At 35.4% G+C, this 14,653-nt stretch overlaps 1 protein-coding gene across 1 annotated transcript; it reads left to right on the top strand.

Moving 5' to 3' along the window:
- The first annotated feature begins 335 nt into the window (after positions 1 to 335).
- Positions 336 to 11,414, top strand: LOC132143588 (neuronal acetylcholine receptor subunit non-alpha-3-like). The gene is made up of 6 exons (XM_059553945.1): positions 336 to 711; positions 4,549 to 4,700; positions 7,306 to 7,350; positions 7,429 to 7,538; positions 8,749 to 9,652; positions 11,257 to 11,414. Exons 1-6 carry the CDS (start codon positions 651 to 653, stop codon positions 11,386 to 11,388), a joined length of 1,404 nt encoding a protein of 467 aa, XP_059409928.1. The 5' UTR covers positions 336 to 650; the 3' UTR covers positions 11,389 to 11,414.
- Positions 11,415 to 14,653: the final 3,239 nt, after the last annotated feature.

The following is a 14,653-nucleotide window of genomic DNA, read 5'->3' as shown; positions in this document are numbered from 1 at the left end:
AATAAATATATATATATATATATATATATATATATATATATATATATATATATATATATATATATATATTATCGTATTCCTTTTTTGGAATATGGATTGGATTTTTGGGAATATTAATAAAATATGGCTAAGTGTTCGGTTTTAAGGACAGTTTTGATTACCTTTTCACACTAGTTGTGTGTGTCAAGTCGTCACTTGATGTCACTTGTAAACTCTGGCTCCTGAAGCAAAACCACGCCAGTCTTTAAATAAGGTAGATTTTCGTCTCGAAGAACGTTGGTTTGTTTATCCCCTCCTCTTGACTCGAGCTTTCTTTCTTTTTTTTTTTTTCTCCCTGCTCCGCTGCAGCTGCTCGGCGAATGCATGGCATCTTTCTCAACATCACGTAAACGCCGACGGGGGCAACGAAAGCATCTTCTTCTTGAGTTCCCCTCGGACGGAGAAGCCTGAAAACCCCACTCCGTTTATTTTTAATTTATAGCTTTATCACACAGCAGGTTGCAGTACACCTGATCGTTTAACGAAACGGCTCGGTGTACGGCCGTATGAATAAAAAAGAGAATACCCCCTTTTATTGACCGAGAGACTCACTGTTCAAACAGCATGAAATAATTCCATTGAATGAAGGAACTGGAGCTGGGAAGGACAGCATGAAGTTACAAATCTCCGTTCTTTTGCTCGTGATGGCAGTAGCCTATGCAACGATAGAGGGTGAGTAACCTACTGCACTTTAATCTGATCTAAGTTTTCCTGCATTTCTCCGTGTGTGGCTGCATATAGGCTATCATTGCAGTTTTACTTATTTCACAGTCTGTTATTAAAATGATGCAAGTGCTTTCGGCTCCAATAGTCTATAGGCTATGTGACCTAAAATGTTAATTTAGACGAATTCAAAAATGTTGAGAATCAAGCGACGTGTATTCAAGCATTATTAGACGTTTTATCTTGTGCTTTCATCCCTACAACAAATGAATGACACAAAAGAAATTCGACTCATGTTTAATTTACGCTTATTGCTTTGCTTCTAGCGCCCTCAGCTGGGTCTCTGAGTGTTAATGTTTTGTGTGACCTGTTCAGTCTTACATCCGTGATTGAACCACACACTTTTACTGGTTTTCCACCCTTCATAGGTGTCATTTTGGACCAGCTTTGTAACAAACAAACAAAAGATTTTAACAGACACCAACACACTTTGATGTGTTAATAGTATCACACTGAATCACTAATGCAAGAAAATGTGTTTTGTTTGGATTTGGCAGAGTGTAAAAGTGAAGATATGGGGGTTCTTATCAATGTAGAGTCAATGAAAGCCTCCATCTGCAGCTTTAATCCAAAAATGGAGCCGCTGGACTGGATTTTCATTTATCTTGTCTGTCAGCAACACTCTGGAGAGAAATGCTTCACATATTTTTCTTCGTCTCTCTGTTCATTGAAATGAGAGAAATTGTTTAATCAAGGGGAAATTGCTGTCAAACTTGCTGTCAAATTCATAGATTCACTGAATTGCAGTTCTGTTGTAAAGGAAATTTTATATTCTGTTTTGTATCTGTAAAACAAGGCCTATATAGCCACTATTATTTTCTTGAATAACAGCATAGCCATATGCTGAATAATATTCCATGCTGATATTCAGTATAGTGTTAATGGTGAGTGTGGTGTTATTTTTATACAACAATTCCTAAAATAACTTAGTATCAAGTAATTTTTAATTGCGATATTAATGGCAGGTATTTTTTTTTAATGGCAGGTATTATGTCCATTCCTGCTCCATCTATACAAAATGGTTCCAAAGAAGTCAAAGCAGAATAATTTGACTGAAACCATATCTGTAATGCCATGAATATGCTTGTTTGATTCTTGGCTTAAACTACCTTTTACCCTTAAAAGACCAGACGAGATGTTTTGCTGTCGGGGAAGACAAGAGGACATTAGTTCACATTTGTGTTCAGTGACTAATGAGGTCATGTCTGTGAACTTTGTCCATCTATATTTAAATAACTCCAAGGTTTTCATGATCTTTTATTTGATACTGTAGGAAGTAAATAACATTGTTTTCAGTATAGCAACAGATGAATGCAGATATCCTTGAATTGAGAGGGTTATCATAGCGAGTCTGTGTTTTTCACTCTTTGTGTAGGGATGTCCTATGAATTGCAGCATGCTTGAGTACATTAAAGTGGCTTTGAACATCCTGATGCAATTGACAGAAATCTCATTTTTATAGAGGAGAAAAAAAGAACTCATTAACACAATAAATGAAGAGCCAACAGCTTCACACATAAACCTTTTCCCACAAAACTTTAACCCGCTTTTACCTTGAAATATGCTTGTACACACTTCAGAATGCATACAAATAGACTCTGTTATTCACACTCTCTTGCTCACCCTCCTCCCTCTTCTTGTCTTTTGATTTACACGTCCTTGTCCACTCCGTGGTTGGTTGAATCGTAAACCCAGACGAGATGACCTGCCCTGTGCAGAGTCTTTATTTATGATGTCATTTCATATACTTGCTGTTGCTAGACCCACAGCCCTGCTGAGCTGGAAAAACAGGTTCCCACAGACATACTGAGAAATCTTTTGCCAAGGCACGACAGACTGTGATGAGAAAGGAAGTTATGCTGGTCGTTCAGCAATGATAGGCGTAACATCCTGTAAAAATGTCATTAATGTGGTGGAGCACAGATTGCTATGCCATTACTGGTGGAGGGAACCTTACAAAGGACATTTATGGACACCCCCAAATGCATGCACATAATTTTTATTTAATGGAACCTATGTACATTTATAAACTGATGCATTTATAAACTTGCAAGGGCATATCAGGAAAGGGCATATGTAAATGGAGAAAGACAAAACCAAGGAGGAAGATAGAAGAGAAAAGGTAAAAGAATGGAAAGAGAGTTGGTTTCATATAATTATAAAAGCCCATTATTCACAACACTTATATTTACAATATAGCATGACCTCTGGTGTGTTTTTCTGCATAATAAACATGCCTGTGAAATCTTATTTTATTAAGAAAATTCATTCTGTGTTACCTTTCCAATAGATCATACTGTAAAATCCTTGACATGTAGATGTACATTACATTATATTTATATTATAAAATGTAAAATTATATAAAATTACGTTATATACATGATATTAAATATACTGTACGTTAGCTGTTGCGGTAATGTATATTTTAGCATGTCTGGAATATATAAGACTGAGACCATCCTAGTCATAATTACCTAAAATAGAATTATGAATTATACTGTATAATGGAATTAAGAACTCTCAGTGAGTGAATGCATGAATGTTCTGGAAGTACTCTGAATATAACAATCATGCTGAGAATTACAAATTTTCATTCAAGCTTTATTATTCTGCATCTCAACCAGACTATTACAGACTATTTTTGTAAATGCCCATTTTATTTGTTGTTATGTATCCATTTACATATCCATTTAGCCTTATTTACTTGTAAATAGAAAGGCAATGTGTAGCATGTACCATTTCTTTGGGAAAAGTGGAGTGTTGTTCATTTTAAAGAAATAATAAAGAAAAGCACTTGTAGATAAATATACTCACAAAAGATAAAGAACAGCAGCTTGTAAATGCTTTATGAAAATGCGATTTACAGGGGTAATTAATACTAAAATTAAAATTATGTAATTATTTACTCTTATTGTTCCAAAATAAACTTTGAAACACAAATTTTAATATTCATTTAGTTTTTTAAATTTTCACATTTTTAAATATAAATAGACAGTATGTAATCAATATTTTTTTTTCAGCTTCAAAAAGTACCTAAAACATGATTACTTTAAACGATAAAGAGATTTAGGTTTTAACTTAGGTTTTTATTAATGAACTTATAAACATTTATACCATAAACTTTGCTCCATGGTTCATTCAGTGTGTGTGTGTGTGTGTGTGTGTGTGTGTGTGAGAGAGAGAGAGAGAGAGAGAGAGAGAGAGAGAGAGAGAGAGAGAGAGAGAGAGTGTAATCATTAATGCTAGAGTGTGTGTGTGTGTGTGTGTGTTTGTGTGTGTGTGTGTGTGTGTGTGAGAGAGAGAGAGAGAGAGAGAGAGAAAGAGAGAGAGAGAGAGAGAGAGAGAGAGAGAGAGAGAGAGAGAATGAGAGTGTAATCATTAATGCTAGAGTGTGTGTGTGTGTGTGTGTAGTCGTGGGCACATCTTGTTCTCCTGATGCTGTGTAGTGCGCTTGTCTGAGGTCATCATGTCATGGCAATGGTTGCGTCAGCAGAAGGAGCTCTGAGGAACATGGGCCAGCTGTCACTTCATGACTCTGTGCTCATCTAACACTCGTGGGAGAGTGTTTCTGAATTTAATGTGTGATTTCTCTAGATGGCAAATCCAACATGGACCTACTTCCTACATAACCAGACAGATATGTGTATGTATAGGCCTGTACAATACTGGTAATCAGCATGGAAGCTTTAGATTATGCTTTACCTTATCACCACATGCCACCTGAGGCTGTTGTGTAATTTTAGTTGCTTTTAATTGTTCTAAAATTAATTCACCCTCTTCCTCTAGCTCCTGAAGAGTATGTCTCACTAGCTGAGATGGAGGACACGTTGTTGAGGAATCTTTTTCGGGGCTATCAGAAGTGGGTGAGACCTGTCCTTCACGCCAATGACACGATTACCGTTCGCTTCGGTCTAAAGATCTCGCAGCTGGTGGATGTGGTGAGACAAACACACATTTGCACTGCAGCATGTGATCTTCAGAAGTCATGAAATGCCCTAAACACAATATTTGGAACCTTAAAGCATCCAGGGATAAAGCAGAAACCACACCGGGTGCCACTTCTGTTAGTTTAGAACAGGAAACTTAAGGGATACAATTTCCACAGGTTCACCAAAATTGGACCATAAGATTGGTAAAAGGTTGTCTGATCTGATGAGTCATTTGTAGCGACAGTTCAGGCTGGTGCTGCTGGTGTAATGGTGTGAGGGATTTTTGCTTGGCACACTTTGGGACTCTTAGTACCAGTTGTGCATTGTTTGAATGCCTCAACCTACCTAAATATTGTTACTGACCAAGACCATCCCTTTTTGACTACACATCTTGTGATGGCTTCTAAAGAGATAACACACCACTGTCACAAAGTTCAAATCATCACAAACTGGTTTCTTGAACTTGACAGTGAGTTAACTATACTCAAATGGCATCAATGGTCACTAGATCTTTGGGATGTGGTGGAACAGGAGATTCACATTGTAGATGTACAATCTGTTAAAAAAAACATATGCTGTTAGGTATGTTTTGAAGCTGGTAGCTGGTTTGAGTAAACAAAGCACAACACTGATTTGGAAAATTATGTGTTTGAAACCAACATACTGTTAGAGATTTTTTTTTATTTTTTTTATTGTTTTATTTTTTACTGGACTTCTTATTCTGACTAACCTTAAAGTAAGATATTGCCCTTGTGACATCTTCCCTTTGTTGCACCTTGCCTCGATCTCTTCTATAGATTGTCAGTATATCAAGATCCATGTAGCCTGCGTCTTGTGTAAAATGTGTAGCGTTCCAACCCTATGTGTTTTTGAATGTTCAATATTTGGTGTGTTGAAATATTTGAACTTTTGCAGCTTGACCTTATGTAACCACACGACCAGATATAACCACCCAATCTTCTAATCTAAACTACGAGTGTAAGTTAAGAATTGCAATTTTTTTTGCCATAGAACATTATTCTTTAAACCTTATTTCTGGGTGGTAGCAAATAATTCTGTCAGAAATATTATTTTATAATAATTTTGTCATTATGTATGTTGATTAACCATAGAAAACCTACTATGTTTCTCTTTTTTAAACATATAGGTGGTTTGTGTGGATATATCCCTATTCATTATAAATTCATTTTACTATGGTGAATAAGCAGATGGTAAAGTAAGGATGACAATTAGCCTACATTTTATTTGATAGGGAGTAGAAAGAGAATTGGATAATGGACAAGCCCTAAAAAAAGGAACCACTGGTGTAAAATGCTTAGAGAGGAAGCCCTCTGGTCATTATGAGCTGTCACTGTATGATTAGAGCTGCATAAAGATTCTTCCAATATTTCTTTGAATAGGATACAAGATTGGAATAACAAGCAAAAATAATCACAGAATTTTCACTTCTGTGTGATCTCTTTAAGTTAGTGCCAGTTGCTCAAGTTAAATCAAATCACAGTCTATATTTGTTGCTTAGAAATAATAATAATAATAAACAAAAGTTTTAAGATTTAAGATTGTATACTTTTTAAGAACTTTATTTCATTTGATTAGGTATTTTTAGACTGGGGAGGGAGTTTATAAGATTTGAAAGTTAATTAACTGTAGTGATTGTAATGAAAGTATAATGAACTCACCCTAATTTCACTAACTAATTTCATAGGAACATATTTCTAATAATGTTGCTGTATTCAAGTTCTACTGGGAAGTTCCCACTTAATTTGAATTTGAAAATTAAAATGCAATTACAACATGACGTGCATAGAGTAATGTTATCATTATTAAAAGTGCATAAAATACGTACAGATTGTACCATTAGCAATCAAAATAATAATAATAATAATAACTAATTTGCTTTTGTCATTATTACTGAATGAGTTTCATGCTGCTGGTTTCACCTACATGGTAGAGTTCATGTTTGCTGATAAAAACAATCATTCAGTGAAGATGAATTTTATTTTTTTTTTTTCCAAAACAAAAGTGCTGGGTGTTGAAAATTTTGGACATAACCAAGATCATAAGTTTGACAATATGGTGCTTTGTTAGAAGCCTCTTTGAAGTATGTTTAGTCGGGACAGTGAGGAAGCGATCCAGTTGTTTTTGGGATTCCGACACATCTTATACTGTATGTGATAGTCCTGCAGAGCCACCTGATGGTCATATCTTGTAATCAACACTACATGGTATTCTGTGCTCAATTTGTCACAACTTGACAGTGTACATTTTCTGGGTGGTGAACACTGAACACTATGGGAACAATTGATTTTCACAACATTCTTATTTAACAGATGAGTCTCAGTATATTGGTTTCTATTCAGAGTCTGAATTTCAATTGAATGAAACAAAGGACATAAGATACTATCTTTTAAGCTGTGTGTATAAATAGCACAGCTGAGTTAATCATCTGTATGACACAAGTAGGTCAGTGGTGAGAAATATTTAGAGACTTTGGGAGAAATATTGCATTTGGGTTCATTCAAAACATGTTAAGCTAATATATGGTACTAAGATTATTTTGCAACTATGGATATTTATGACTTTTCATTGGGCATTTTCTTTATTTTCTTTTCAGGATGAAAAGAATCAACTTATGACTACAAATGTCTGGTTGTGGCAGGTAATTCAAATAAATCTAGCTTTAATTTTTTTAAGTATTTCCCAAAATACTGATACTTTGTTGGTCTCTTTCCTGTAGGAGTGGACAGACTATAAACTGCGGTGGAATCCAGAAGATTATGGTGGAATCACATCCATCAGAGTGCCCTCAGAAACTATTTGGCTACCAGACATCGTCCTTTATGAGAAGTAATTCTTTTTAGGACTTCTAATCCATGTCAGTGTCATACAGGTGCACATATTAATGAATAATGTGATTGAAATTTGATTTAATTTTTGTGTGCTTGTTCTGGAAGCCAGGGATAACAAACTAGGTTTATTTAGTCTCCCAAATATCTGCATTGTGTCATGTATAAAATACAGACAAATTTAGACTGTATTTTAAGCATACACACACACACACACACACACACACACACACACACACACACACACACACACAAACACAAAAAATCAATTTTTAGAAATGCCTCAAATGCCTGGCCACTGATCAGAAACAGCTGAAAATCACTTTCTTTGATTCAGTGCAGTGCCTGTCAGTTCGTTAATCATATTTTTATGACACAAAAGATGTGAGCATGTATAGTGAATATGAAGAGCTCTGCAGCAACTGTGGTGTCTCAGTTTCCACCAGACGAGAGAAAAATAATAACCTAGTTACAAGATGTACTTTATTAAATAACTCATGACCAGTCGGTATTAACAATAACTGCTGCACTTCTTTCACTCTCATCTGAACTCTACCCTCATACATCTGTGTTCACTTTATTAAAGCTCCAGATAAAGGTTGCCAGCAAACTTGTCTAATAAAACAGCTACCACAGTAATTGTGCTTTGGGTTGGAGGTAGTATTCTCAAAACAAACCCCTCAGAATCACAATATAATAAACAGACATGACTAAACTGTAGCAAGAGAGCAAATATAAATGAAACAAACTTTACCAATATCCAAAATAATAATAATAAAAAAACAGGACATTTAATTTCTGGGAGGGGCTTCAGTTGGGAACCACTGTGTGAGACAATATTTGAATTAAAGTCTGCAATGTATATAGGTAATCTAGAATTTTTTGACAGTAATGATATATAACATGTTCAAACGAGCCTGAGAAGTGTAAGTTGAGCAGAAATTGAGTTATAAAAAATAGTTTCTTTTTTCAACTGCAAAACCCACACACAGGATCATGTTTACAATCTCTAATCTACTTAGTAGGGTTAACTAACACATCTGAGACACCCAGCAACAGAGAGTGGCAATGTAACAGTCACTCACAACACTTTAGTAATGTCCTCTCAAGCACCTAGAACCTTGTGACATTTGCATGGGTTGTCATGCTTAAATTTTCTTCAAAAAACGAAAAATGTAGTTGTTAATATCAAGTCTCCCTCTCTCTTATAGCGCTGATGGCCGATTTGAGGGTTCTCTAATGACCAAAGCCATTGTAAGGTTTAATGGTACCATCATGTGGACTCCTCCTGCCAGCTATAAATCCTCCTGTACCATGGATGTCACCTTTTTCCCATTCGACAGACAGAACTGCTCGATGAAGTTTGGGTCGTGGACATATGATGGCACAATGGTGGACCTGACCCTGGTGGACGCATACGTAGACCGTAAAGACTTCTTTGACAATGGGGAATGGGAAATACTCAACGCTACTGGCCAGAGAGGCAGTCGGCGTGACGGCATTTACTCCTATCCTTACGTCACATATTCATTCATTCTTAAACGTCTTCCTCTCTTTTACACACTTTTTCTCATCATCCCATGTCTCGGTCTGTCGTTTCTCACCGTGCTGGTCTTCTACCTCCCCTCAGATGAAGGAGAAAAGCTTTCCCTCTCCACCTCCGTCCTTGTGTCTCTCACTGTGTTTCTTCTCGTCATTGAAGAGATCATTCCATCTTCCTCTAAAGTCATTCCTCTGATAGGAGAGTATCTGCTTTTTATCATGATCTTCGTCACGTTCTCGATCATTGTAACTGTCTTTGTCATTAACGTCCATCATCGTTCTTCTGCCACATACCATCCCATGGCACCGTGGGTTAAAAGTCTTTTCCTCCAGAGATTACCTACACTGCTCTGCATGAGGGGACACACTGATCGTTATCAGTACCCAGACATCGAGCTGCAGAGCCCAGAGCCAAAAACAGCGATGAAAAGAGGGCAACAGAAAAGTGCCGGAGGAGGACGAGGGGGGTTAAAAGAAGATGAGAACCATGCCTGGATTGCTCTGTTGGAGAAAGCCACTTACTCAGTGCACTACATTTCCAAACATATAAAGAAGGAACACTTCATCAGAGAGGTGTTTAGGCTTTTTCCCATTTTCTTTAAACTGTAATCTATTAAAGGAATGGTTAACCTAAAAATGAAAATGTGCTGAAAGTGTACTAACCCTCAGGTCATGCAAGTAGTAGATGAGTTTGTTTCTTACATCACTCGCTCACCATTGGATTGCAGTTAATGGGCGTCGTCAGAATGAGATTTTAAAAAGCTAATAAAGACATCACAAATCCACAACTCCAGTCAATCAGTGAATGTCTTCGGAAGATTTCAATGAAATCTGCAAATAATCGAATACCATTTATTAATATGTGTCTGCATAAAGTATTTTTAATAATTTGTAGTGTTTGAGTTGGTGTAGTGTATTAACTCATTTGCCTAAGTCAAGTGACTTATTTAATTCAAAATTTGATAGAAAACATAAACAGTGTGCAGAAGCAGTGTGTTTCAAAAGTGGCCATCTCTAAGACACACCGCTTTGACACGATAGCCATCTTCAATGGCAAATGTTGGAGATGTTAGCCTGAAGCCATAGTTTATCAACTTAGTTTTAAATTGAACTACATAAATGCATCTGTGTCAGCAGTTTTGTCTAAACTACAACACCTATTTAAAAAAAATATGGTTTTATGGTCTGTGTCTTAAAATTCAGAAAGCTTACTGGCTGTTGCCACATGTGATTGGTTCAAATTGACTGACAAATAAAGAGAAAAAAAAGCATTTGACGAAAGTAAAAAGAAGGCCAACAGTGTAAATGCTGCATTTAATAATGTTTGATAAATGTATTATCTTACATGAAATTTTTTAAACATAAATTGAATTTTTAAATAATGCTTTTTTATTTTATTTGTCAGATTGAAAAGTGGTCAAAGACAACTGTGCAATTAAAAAATAGCACAAATTAAGGCAAAAGTATATCATGTGTGAAAGCCCCCTTATTCTTATTGGGACAATTCAGTGTTGGAAGTACTGTAGTCTATGAAAACTGCTTTGTTATTAAAGAAATAGTTCACACAAAAAAATAAGTAAATTTGATGTTTATCTGCTTACCCCCAGGGCATCCTAGATGTAGGTGACATACACAAACAAAACCAAATTAAACCCTGCGGCTCGTGACGATACATTGATGTGTAAAGACACTAAACGATTGGTCTGTGCAAGAAACCGAACAGTATTTATATCATTTTTTACCTCTGATTTTCACTGCAATGTCCAAACTGTCCTGAGCATGTTCTCAACAGCCAACACTTGACACTTCTTGCTTTATGGTGGAATGCAGACTTATGGACCAGTCGACCATTGATACTCTAGCTACAATCTCAGCTAGGAGTATCAATGGTCCACCTTAAGAGATTATTTAATTTGGTTTTGTTTGTGTATGTTTTGTGACTCTCAGAGCCGTGATTCCCATTCACCTCCATTATATGACTGACAGACTGCAAAGGTTTGAGTTAAAAATCTTTTATTGTGTTCTACTGAAGAAACAAAATCAGATACATCTTGAATGCCCTGGGGGTAAGAAGATAAACATCAATTTGCATTTTTGGGTGAACTATCCCTTTAAGGTGAAAAAGCAATTCATTGACAGTATGTACTTAATTTAGATTTGGTTTGTTTGCCTCTCAGGTTGTTCAGGACTGGAAATTTGTGGCTCAGGTGTTGGACCGGATCTTCCTCTGGGTCTTTCTCACAGTATCTGTGCTTGGGACCATCCTCATCTTCACCCCTGCTCTGCAGATGTACCTCAGCACATCTTAGAGATTTCAGTCTCTACTGACATTCTTATGACCTCTTTGAAATATGTGTAGTTCCCACAACATTACAATTATCCCTCTAAAAGTCCTTTTTTGGCCTTCCCACATCTAATCATCTCCAAATTCAGCCTCTGTATCTTCTTCCTAGATGTTGCATTCAATAGTTAGACTGAAAATAGCAAAATTCTGATAAAATGAAGTTCAGGAATTTTCTGCCCTTTTAACACAAAACTAAAATGCAGCTTATACAGTTGAGGGAGTTTGGATCTGGGTAAATCTCTCTAAGGGGATCATGGTTTTAAAGATCTTCAATAAGTTAGAATTACTCTGTAAAAGGTATAACCACCTTTTTTATGCCTCTCATTTTGCTTTCAGTATTTTATTTATTTCATGTAAAAAATGTGTCATTGTCCATGTAAGTAATATTTTACTTTGTGATTTTATGATTCTGCTCACTAGGTAGCATACCTATTCACTTTATTAAAAAAAAAATGCAGTCTGTTTGCAGGTAATGTAATTGTATCACCATCAAGAATAATGTAATTCTTCATTGATTTTATTAATAATGTAGCGTTCTTCCTGTAAGTCTGGATGATGATAAATTATAATACTATCTCTCTTATTGGCACAGGTGACATTTACTGTACAGTCTATCATCTGTTTTCCTATTTTTTAGTACTGTTAAATGAAGTATCATGCTTTGGATGATATTATGTATATGTAAATTTCGTGTCCATGCTTAATACAAAGCGCATGTGTACGTATCTACAATTTTCCACAATTTGGAATTTATAAATAGAACTCCGCAAGATTTTGGCTCATATATTGTTTTATAAATCCGCCATTTATGCTTATGTATATTTTATTTTTATAAGTGTCAACCATCCTTATCCCTAAACCCTTGGAGATTCTGTTGCTGATTCAATGGGTGGTGAGATTAAATGATCACAACTTGTCTTTGGCATCATTAGCAAGGACTGTATTATGACACCCTTCTTTATTTCTGTCCATAGATACTCTTTTATCCATGGTCAGTAAATGAAGTTGTCAATTGAACAAAATAAATCACATTAAATTATGTAAATAATCTGATCTGTGCAAGTGTATTTACTGCTGTGACACATCAGAAAACAATTTATGTGGTTCAGAATAGCCAGGCATGTTCCACAGGACACATTGAATCAGTGTTATTTGGGTCCTTAAAATGTTTTCGAGAGAACCCTAAACCTAACCCATTTGGGGTGTGAATTTACTGTAAAAATGCAAACTTAGGAATTCAGGTAGAATGGACACCCTTTGATACTTTAACCATATTGCTGTATATATTTTCAATATTTTTCAGTTGCACTTTATTTTACAATGCCCTTGATACAGTGTAATTATACATTTGCTTAGTAATTAGGAAAAATGGTTAGGATCAGGGTTTGGTTTATCTTTATATGGTTAGTTGATTGTACTTATGCAGAATTTATTGTTATTAGTATAGTATGCACATGTAACGTGTAACAAGGACACTGTAAAATAAAGTGTTACCATATTTTATTTTCACTAACAAAAAGATGCCAATTCAGTTTACATTTACAAGAAAAGTGTTAAAACAAAAGAAGAATGTATTGGCAACATTTTACTGTAGTTTCTCTCTGAAGCATCTCTCTTTTACCATTGATGATACTGATGTCAGATATTAAAGTCAACCCGAAATCTTATTGTACATGATTCATCAGTGCAGGATCTTCCCCTACAATGACTCAAAATATGAAAGTAATGTGTACATATTATTTATTTTATGAAAGAGTTTGTATTTAACATCTACATTCCTGAATGCTGCCTTTGTATCACATCAAAGAGATATTATTCAAATGTGCAATGCTGCACAAAGCTGTTGTTGACAGTGTAGTTTGCCTTCTTGATAGGCTTTCATCTCAATGCATCTCACCTGGGAGTGATATTGTCTGGCCTCTCAGAGAAGCACAGAGCGTGAAATATTTCCATTTCCAGAGTGTGTGAACTCTGCAGATATATTTTCAAGCCACATCTGGGCTCTGTAATCACTGGCTTAGCAACCCATAGTGTGTAAATGGTAGATTGAATTTCATGCTGTTGTGCCTCTCTTTCTTTGCAAGCCATGAGCACTAGGTGTATTCTCTCGAGGTCCCCCACAAGTTCCTACAAATCACAGAGCTGTATATGTTAAAATTCATAAAAAAATTTTGATTATTTATCAGTATCAGAATGCATGTCAAAAAATACTTTTATGTTCCAGTCAACATACAGCCAAACGCAATATAGTACTGCACTGTACGAAAAAAAGAAGAGGATTTACTAATAAAATATTTCACTAAAATTGCTAGCAAATTTCACAAGTAATTACAAAGAATCTTCAAGTAACACACTGAAGACATGAAATTGAAGTAAAAAGACTGATTTTTATGTTGTATTTATATGTAAAACGTCACACATTAATTTAACAAGATGTAATTTTAAATCCCACATGTACTTAACTGATAAAAAAGAAAAGAAAAATAGTTCAATATTTCAACATCAAATGTGATGTAACACACAGAAATCTGGGTGTGCCAATTTACAGTTTTTCACTGTTAAAAAAATGACTTGTACTTTTACACTTCGAAAAACTGTAAAAGTAACAGTAGGCCTATTTTACAGTAATATATCACATTAGGCCTATTACAGTTTTTCGTTGAATAGTAACAAAACCTGCAGCTATCCAATCAACAGGTTTTTACCATAGGATTTTTACAGTATTTTACCATTAAAATAATGTACTTTCTTTTTTTTTTCTTTTTTTTTTTTACAGTGTATGCAAAGAAGCTAAATTTCATGATGGGATAAGAGACTTGAAGAGGCCTGTGTAACAGATTTTATATGCAAGGTGTGGGGCTTTCTGATTCAATTCACAGTAGATTAGGTTAATTTTTTTAAAGGACTTATTTTCCATAATAAATTCATGTCTTATGGATGTATTCTTCTAATAATGCATAATGCAGACTTAGAGGATGTCAAAACAGGCTTCACCTGTCAAGTTAATTAAATACAAAATGGACACAAATGTGTAACAGACCTGTGTTTTAATTGAACGGAACTTAAAACAGGCAACCTCAGCTCTTGAATAGTCTGACTTCATCTCCTCCTGTATAATTCAGTAGAGGAGATATTATGTGGTGTGACAGCACTGGTGCTTGTAGCAGTCTCAATTCAGAAACCTCACTCTTGTTAGAAATAAAATAAAATAAATAAAAACATTCATTGCC

The sequence above is a fragment of the Carassius carassius genome, chromosome 7 (genome assembly GCF_963082965.1).
Source record: "Carassius carassius chromosome 7, fCarCar2.1, whole genome shotgun sequence".
NCBI classification, from domain to species: Eukaryota; Metazoa; Chordata; class Actinopteri; order Cypriniformes; family Cyprinidae; genus Carassius; species Carassius carassius.
Note: the sequence above shows the minus strand (reverse complement) of the source record. Positions and strands in the feature narration are given on the sequence as shown.